At 36.3% G+C, this 9,119-nt stretch overlaps 1 protein-coding gene across 2 annotated transcripts in view; it reads left to right on the forward strand.

The window, feature by feature from the left end:
• Nucleotides 1-7,038, forward strand: part of st13 (ST13 Hsp70 interacting protein) — a 10,194-nt gene extending 3,156 nt beyond the window's left edge. For both annotated transcript variants that reach the window (XM_016563743.1, XM_016563744.1), the window contains exons 6-13: nt 1,159-1,225; nt 1,350-1,434; nt 1,516-1,626; nt 1,722-1,824; nt 3,642-3,758; nt 3,844-3,901; nt 5,915-6,006; nt 6,714-7,038. In XM_016563743.1, the coding sequence (XP_016419229.1) occupies nt 1,159-1,225; nt 1,350-1,434; nt 1,516-1,626; nt 1,722-1,824; nt 3,642-3,758; nt 3,844-3,901; nt 5,915-6,006; nt 6,714-6,845 (765 nt within the window). In that variant the 3' untranslated portion in view covers nt 6,846-7,038. The remainder of the gene's footprint in view (nt 1-1,158; nt 1,226-1,349; nt 1,435-1,515; nt 1,627-1,721; nt 1,825-3,641; nt 3,759-3,843; nt 3,902-5,914; nt 6,007-6,713) is intronic.
• The last annotated feature ends 2,081 nt before the right edge of the window (nt 7,039-9,119 follow it).

A 9,119-nucleotide genomic window follows, 5' to 3' on the forward strand; every position in this document is an offset into this window, starting at 1 on the left:
CTTTCGGCCCTTTGTATTAAACTATGCATACATACATGATGCTGTTTTGTTTATAGTTGTTTAAGCAACTTAATTATAATTGGTTCATAAACATTATTTTAAACATTATGCACTTTTTTTCCACAGATAGTCGTGTTACCTGATGCTTTGAATAAACGTGCATTATTAATATTTTTGCTCGATGCCCCCTCTTGTGGCCTCAGGAGAGAAACCAAAAGCTTTTCTTCACCCTAACTGAAATTATGCATTTTAAATTTGAATATAATTCGAATTTTGATCATATTTAAGTAAAAAAATTAGAATTTAGTTTTTCAGCCATTTTGACAGCCCTAATACACTACACGATTTTCTATGACATCTGCAGCTCAAATCTGCAGACTGGCTCTGACTTTTGACAACTAGCGTCAACTCCAGACTAAACCAGTGCAGAAAATCTGGGCAAATGTCATGTAGTGTATTCTAGCCTTGAGCTGCAAAAACGTTCCAAGCATATTATTCCCTCCAGTAACTTGTGTTCACAAGCATTAATACAAATTCAACCACTTTCCACATTATCCGAGACCGTTTGCAGGTTCTTTATTATTTCCACAATTAAAATATACATTTAATTAGAGGGTTGGGGTCAGCTAAGTTTTAGTGTGCATGTGCATGATTTTAGTAATTATGCACAAAATGTTTTAACAGGTAATTATACTCACTAATTCTAATTACATAAATACATCATGATTATTGGTGGGCTTCCACTCAAAAGATGCAACTGATATTACCACAGTTTTTGAGAGAAACCACAGCAAATTCAGTCATTTTGGGCTGCAAAAGCCAGGAAAAAGTCCTGCTAAATCCCAAACCACAATTACTCATTTCACATACAACGAACATGGATGTACAAAATGGCTCAGATAAATGGTCATGAGAAACTATATTAAGCAAGCCTTGACTGACATTATCATTTGACCAGATGTGACTCCTTTGAATCAAAGCTGTTTGAACAATGTGAGGCTGTAAATATTCATCCATATTCATCATAGACAACCTCTGATGCTGTGACTTTGGTGTTCGGTTGCTCTTTCAAAATACTGTCAAAATACTTTCATCAAGCTCTTAAGTGTAAAGTGACATTATTCAAGCAGGATGATGAAATGCTTTCTGTATTCTCAGGTCACAGATGAGATGATGGACCAGGCCAATGAGAAGAAGATTGAGGCTATTGGCGCGTTAGGAGACGGTGAGCTGCCTCTTATTTGAAATTATGAAATCTGTAATAATGTAATCATAGTTTATGTTTCCTTAGTTTTGGTAATAATTCATGATAAAACAACGGGGTTCAACGAAACATGCCAACTTTTCAGGTGACCTACAGAAAGCTCTAGACCTCTTCACAGAGGCCATCAAACTCAACCCGACATTGGCCATTCTGTATGCCAAAAGAGCCAGGTATCATCCAATCCCTGCATTGGTTTTTAGCGACCTGGTTCGATTGGCTGTTGAGTAACTCTATCTGTTTGTGTCTTTCAGCGTATATGTAAAAATGCAGAAGCCCAACGCTGCCATCAGAGACTGTGACCGAGCCATCAGCATCAACCCAGACTCAGCCCAGCCTTATAAGTGGAGGGGGAAGGCACACAAGTAACAGACTACAGCTAGATTTTGATGGAAGAGGTTTGATTTCTGCCTTGACGCATCGGTGCTTTGCTGCTGATAAAGATCTCTCGTTCTGACAGGTTGCTCGGTCTCTGGGAGGAGGCCGCTGGAGACTTGGCGATGGCCTGTAAGCTGGACTATGATGAAGAGGCCAGTGCCATGCTAAAAGAAGTCCAACCAAAGGTATCTGTGCAGAACTCTGAACTGGTGAAATTATTTTTTTTGGAGAACAGTTGTGTTAATTTGCCATTCAGGGAGAACTCTCTTGAATGATGTTATATGACTGAATAATATAGTAATAGTAATAGTTTATAGTAAAGCTTATATATTTAAAGACTTGCACTTTAAAAACATCCAAAAGTGTTTTTTATAAATATTAATAAACTTGCTGTTCAATGTAAAATTATTTGCCATTTTTAAAAGACTTCCTGAACTCGATTTTAATACAGTCATGATGTACTGACTACATGGTTTTTATTATGTAATTTATTTAATAATAATAATTTATATCAATAATATATCTATTTTTTGTTATAATTTTTGTTGTCACATGACAACAAAATGGCCTCTCATGTTGGATATATGTTTTACCATAATTTAATAATATTGAATTCCACTTTTAATGTTTTTTTATACATAAAATAATACATTTGGGGTCTCATTTATAAATGTTGCGTATGCACAAAATGGGCATAGAAATATGCATACAAAACTTGCCACGCACATATCGGTAATTATAAAAAAATTAATTTGATGTAAATTTGTACGCACCGTACGAACATTCTAGACCATGCGTACAAACTCTTTTTCCTGGAGTGAGAAAAGTAATGAAGTAAACAACGATTTTAAACATAAAGTTTTTATGTCGATATACACATTTACATGAAATATTCCACTCTCATTAATTGAGTGAAATTAGGCTACATAAAGTCATTACGCAGAAGTTAAACCAAAACCAAAATACTGTATATATATATATATATATATAGTGCCTTGCAAAAGTATCGGTTTTTTTCAGGTTTTGTTATGTTGCTGCCCTATGTTAAACTGCTTTAAATTACTTTTTTTACACATCAATCTACACTCCATACACCATACTGACAAAGCAAAAAACAGAATTGTCACAACTTCGTAAATGTATTAAAATTAAAGAAAAACTGAAATAAGTACATTGCATAAGTATTCATACCCTTAACTAAATATTTAGCTGAAGCACCTTTACTTTTCTTTTTTGTTTAATGCGACAAGTTTTGCACATCTGCATTGTTCATTGTCCATTCTTCTCCTCACCTCTTCACCTCTCAAGCTCTGTCAGGTTGGATGGGAGCAAATGCACATTTTCAAGTTTCTCCAGAATTATTTGATTGGGTTCAAGCTCAGGCTCTGGCTGGGCCAGCTTAAAGCCCAGATCGGTGGAGTGTTGTCGCTGAGTCAACAGCGATGTTTGTCCTTCTGTAGTTTTCTCCTATCTCCATTCTCCACATATGATCATGGAGCTCAACTAGAGTGACCATCAGCTTCTTGGTCACCAGGAGACCAGCTCTAGAAAGAGTCCTGGTTGTTTCAAGCTTTTTCCATTAAGGGTAACAGAGACTACATGCTTCTGTGAACCTTGTGTGAATACTTATGCAATGGAATCATTAAGTTTTTTTATTTTTAATAAGTTTACAAATATGTTAAGATGTTTTTTGCTTTACCATTATGGTGTATGGAGTGTAGATTGATGTGGAATAAAAGTAATTTAAAGAAGTTTATCATAAGTTTTTTGACACAAAAATAAAATCTTACTGACCTCAAAATTTTAAACGGTAGTGTATATTTAAAATGTAAGACTAAAGGTAGCATTTGAATGCTAGTGAATGATTGAATATCAAATATTATGTATATTGTGATGTGAAATCATGTTTATATAAGCTTGAGTACATTTGTCAAAAACATCAAAAGCAAAGCGAGTGTGCCGAAACTTCAATGTGTCATGTGATCCCACCTGTCCTTCGCAGGCCAACAAAATTATTGAGCACCGGCGCAAATATGAACGCAAGCGTGAAGAACGAGAGCTCAGAGCACGGCAAGAACGAGTGAAGAAAGCAAGGGAGGAGCACGAGAGAGCACAGAGGGTAAGAAATCTATTGATTTGCATCAAGCCACTGAATCAGAATTGTCTGCACAGTCAGTCCTGTTAATGTGCGTCTGTGTGTACAGGAAGAGGAAGCCAGACAACAGGCTGGAGGGGCACGTGGAGGATTCCCAGGATCCCCAGGTATCTACTATTAAGCTGTTTATGTATATAATAAGCCATATTGACTTGTAAAACAAAATAGTAATGGTTCACCCAAAAATAAAAATTACCCCATGATTTACTCACCCTCAAGCCATGCTAGGTGTATATGACTTTCTTCTTTCAGACAAATACGATCAGAGTTATACTAAAAAAATGTCCTGGATCTTCCAAGCTTTATAATGGCAGTGAATGGGGCTCAAGATTTTGAAGTCCAATAAAATGCATAAATCCATCATAAAAAGTGCTCCACATTAGGGCTGAACGATTAATTGCATTTGCGATAATATCGCGATATGAAAAAACTAGATTTTTCAACCGCAGAGGCTGCAATTACACTGTCACGTGACGCGCAAGAGTAAAGAGGTGTGTTCGACGTGAAGATCGATCGGTACGGCGAGAGAGAAAGCATAAGGAGACGTCCGCGCTCTTATAGCTCTCGCAGTACTTTGATGTCACACACTGATCGGTCTAAGCAGCACTGCTTCAAGTCGAACACACCTAATCAGTCTTCAGAGGAAGCATCAAGTTGGCACGCTACAGTGTTGCCATGTCTGTGGTTTGCCGCGGGTTGAAGCGACTCCAAAAACATGATATTTAGCCCCTGGAGTGCGAATCTTACCAGGAGAACCCCTCCAAAAAACGTGTATTTTACCTCCAGAACACAATTTTTACCGGTGGATCCCCCTCGAAATTACTATTGGGCTCGTTTTGGGCTAGTTTTGAGTAGCAATTGGGCGGGTTTTGTTGTGAAAACCTGGCAACCCTGGCACGCTACACGCGGAAATGTTTGAAAGCATAACTCCATATGAAGCGTAACTCCATCAAAACGGCACATGGAAATTACTCAAGCAGTAACGGAGTTACGGTGCATTTCATTACTGAAGACTGACTTCAAGATAATATATATAATTAGTATAATATATATAATGTTTAAAAAGTGCAATACACATGTTTACATATGTTTATTACAGTCACTTTGAATGACCTTAAGGGGTCATATGATGCTGCTAAAAAGAACATTATTTTGTGTATTTGGTGTAATGAAATGTGTTTATGCGGTGTAGTAAAGCAACGTGTTTTTATATTTCTTTAATCTACTTTAGTTTGTGTGATTTGTTAGACTTTCATATTAATGTTTGCATCAGGCTTATTTGTCAGTACTTTATGTTGTCATAATAATTATTAGCCTACATGGTTACAAGGTTGGAAGTTCAACAAATCAGTCAATATACTACTGTGATTGTAGTAGTTAAATAAAAATGTCATTCATATCAATTCATGCATCACCTAATTTCATCGTAACATATAGGCCTACAAGAAAGAATATTTATGTTTAATCTATCTAATATTGTGTTGGTCATACTATACAATGATTTATTGCTTGTCTTTGTTGAAAAATACAGAACATAAAGAGCTTTAAAAAATAATTGCATATTAAAATTGCTATCGCAATATTGGTTAAAAAAAAACATTGCAATTACATTATTTTCCAAAATCGTTAAGCCCTACTCCACACGGCTCCGGAGGGTTAATAAAGGCCTCCTGAAGTGAAACAATGCATTTGTATAAGTAAAATATCCATATTTAAAACTTGATAAACCGTGATCTCTAGCTTCCGCTAACTGTCTTACACATGTTCAGGAGAGTGGCGTTCCAGCGGATGACGTAGGCGTAGCGTAAGCTTCGGTGAGAAGAGACGAGCACAGAGGAGAGAGTAAAACACTGGTCACAAATTAGAATTAAAGAACAATGTCAGAGGATTTCGATATAAGCCAAGGATAGACCGGTTTTACGCCTACGTGCTACGTCATCCGCTCCGATTGTTTTCGTCTGAAAGAAGAAAGTCATATACTCATAGGATGGCTTGAGGGTGAGTAAATCATGGGGTAATTTTCATTTTTGGGTGAACTATAAGAGGGATTACTGCAAGATCAACAATTTTTGTTGTTTGAAATGGTGTAATTGATGTTAATATTTGTTGTGATCCTTCAGGAGGTGCTGGTTTCCCAGGTGGAGCTCCTCCGTTTGGAATGCCTGGACTTAATGAGCTATTCAATGACCCAGAGGTTCTCATGGCCATGCAGGTAAAGTTAACCACATACTGCTGAGCACAATGACGGTGCATTTATACAGAGTTAACAACTGGCCTGTAATTATCAGGGAATTTATTAATTTTCCAGAACCAAAGAAGTTATCTCAATTAATACAGTTTTTGAACATCATGGAAAGGTCGATAGTGATTATACATTTTTCTTGTTAAGCTCAGCTGTGAAATATGTGATTGTCTAGGTATTGATCTTATGTAGATCAATTCTGATGTAGATCAATTCTGATCTTGAGCAATGATGAAAACCGTTTTTGATTAATACATGCAAAAGAACAAATAGAATTTTCAAAAATAGAATATTTCAAGTAGAATTTTTTTTTAACAATGTAAATGTCTTTACTGTCACTTCTGATCAATTAAATACATCCTTGCTGGAAAAAAGTATTAATCTCTTTTTTTTTTTTTTTTTTACTTTTAAAAACACCAGTTTTAAATTGATGTGTAAAGTGATTATTGTTACACAGATGCTTCACAATACATTGGAATCATAAATGAACAATGGAAATTGATAATCGCTATTACTTTTCCTACTTTGGGTTACTTGGGTCAGTTAATAACTATATAGTATTGAACCATGTTCATAAATGTCTATAATTGCTTTCCTGTATCTGACATTCCTGAGCATCTCAGCTGCTTGTAATATTTACATGATTGGTAAATCGTTTATGCATTCTCATTTTCCAGGACCCAGAGGTGATGGCAGCATTCCAGGATGTGGCGCAGAACCCCGCCAACATCTCCAAGTACCAGGGCAACCCCAAAATCATGGCCCTGATCAACAAACTCAGCTCCAAGTTTGGCGGCCAGCAGCCCTAAAAAGGGCTGAAAGAGTTCATGTCCAGTTCCAATACTCTGCTGTAGCTTTTTCTCACTGGGTTTCTTGCCATCAATTACAGACAGCACTTAGCTTATGAGCCACGTGAGATACTGATTTTAGACGAGTCTGTGCTGATGAAAGAAGAAGAAACTATGAAAAAGTATCGGAACAAGACCAGAGATGTGAGATGTGCCGCTAAGAATTGGGTTTATTCCTTTAAAGTTTTGTTGGGGACAAACTATATTGTGGGCTTCACTGAGGCTGACACATTTAGCACTTACGATCCTGGTCTTTTCTCCAGAATATCAGGGGGTTTGGATTTGAGAGCCTATTCTAGCTGACAGTTGCTGCATTGACAAATGTGTCCATTCAGCAGCCAATCATTCCAGGGATTTAGTCTAATTATAATCACCTTCATCCATTCAGTATGCTACATAGCTTGTTTGTGGTCTTATCCAGCAGGATCCAGATCATAACGGGGTCTACATATTCCATGTCCAAAGCAATCAGTCAATCACTTCCTGTTTAGATTTCATGGGTTTCTTTTAAAGGTTTTTGATTCATGTTTTTGTTCTTTAGTTCTTTTTTTATTTTGCTCTCCTCACCCTCAGTGTAACCCAACATTGTTTTCCGTCTCATAAATGCAAAAAAAAGTGAAAATTCAATCATGAACAACTTTCTTATTGTGACAAATCTGCATCTTGTATGGATTTCATGATTTAATTCAATAAACATTTGGTTGTTGCAAATGTAAGACATCTGTTTTTTTTATAGACTTGAAATTTTATTTGACTTAAAGAGATAGTTCACCCAAAAATGAATTGTCGTCATTTACTCAGCCTCAGTTTGTTCCAAACCTGTATGAGTTTCTTTCTTTCTGCTGAACACAAAAGATGATATTTAAAGATTGTGAGTAACTAAACATTTGACAGTAGCCATTGACTTCTATAGTATGGAAAAAAAAAATCCTATGGAAGTCAATGGCTACCATCAACTACCTGGTTACCCACATTCTTCAAAATACCTTCTTTTGTGTTTTATAGACTAGTAAGAGTCCAGTACTGTTTATATGTAATATATACAGTTCAGGTGCAGTAGAATACAGGTAACTCTTAAATTGTAAACTGACCGAGAACCAAGGGCCTGTATCATGATGGTAGTTGAACAAATTCAGAGTTATAGGATTAGTTGTGTGTTGACAAAACCAAACCACTCCAGTCCGGCTTTGTTGGTACCATCCTCAACTTTCTTTGCCAACTCAGGCTTTGATCCTGAGTTTGTGGAGCGCGTGCTCATGAATGTGTGACATCACATGCCTCGCACGACAGAGCAAGTATGATTCACTTCTCGCGAGAGAGTCAGCGAGATCCAAAACTAAAGGTTAAAGGTTATGAGATTGAAGAATATGAGGAATTAAAATGCATTTACACTGAAGAAAGTACTTGTTCACGAAAGAGAAAAAATAAAAGAAATGATCTTGCTCTATCAGTGCAGTCACAAGTGAAACGCAAGTTAGTTTATATAGTTGAAAATATACAGCGATAGAGACTTTTTTTAAAGCCTTTATTGATTCTACAGCTTATTTATATTACATATGATCTGCATATATTAATATTCATTTAAAATAAATGATTTATAATAACTGTTAAACTAAAATTGCTTGTGTGTAATGGATGGATTAATAATAACAAATCACATAATTATATTAAACATAAAATAACTAAGTCATAAATTATACGTAAATAACTCACTAAAACTAAACTGAAATTTACCTGGTCAGCCAGCTAATCCGGCTTCATGGTACAGGCCCCAGGTTCCTTCAACTCAATCAAATGTTTAGATCCGAACTCCTAACCTGAAATTTCTCTCCACATTACTTCTTATTTTAACACAAGAGATGAAGTGACTGGGCTTGTTAGGTTTCTTGCATAAAGCCTTAAAGGGGTCATAGGATGCTACATGCACTTTTACAAGTTGTTTGAACTGAAATGTGTGTTGGCAGTGTGTATACACAACCACCCTATAATGATAAAAATCCACCCAGTGTTTTTTTTTTTAATCTGGGTAAAGGGGTCATCGGATGCAAAATTCACTTTTGTTGTTGTTTGAACATAAATGTGTGTTGGAAGTGTGTGTACACATCCACCCTATAATAATAAAAAAATCACCCAGTGTTTTTTTTTTAAATCCCTATTTCAAAATCCCCTTTCTCAAATCAGGCTGTTCTGAGATTCCTGTCAGAATGACGTAGTTCTGCACAGGCCCCTCCCACG

This window comes from Sinocyclocheilus rhinocerous, unplaced genomic scaffold (assembly GCF_001515625.1).
Source record: "Sinocyclocheilus rhinocerous isolate Xijiao unplaced genomic scaffold, SAMN03320098_v1.1 scaffold950, whole genome shotgun sequence".
NCBI lineage: Eukaryota > Metazoa > Chordata > Actinopteri > Cypriniformes > Cyprinidae > Sinocyclocheilus > Sinocyclocheilus rhinocerous.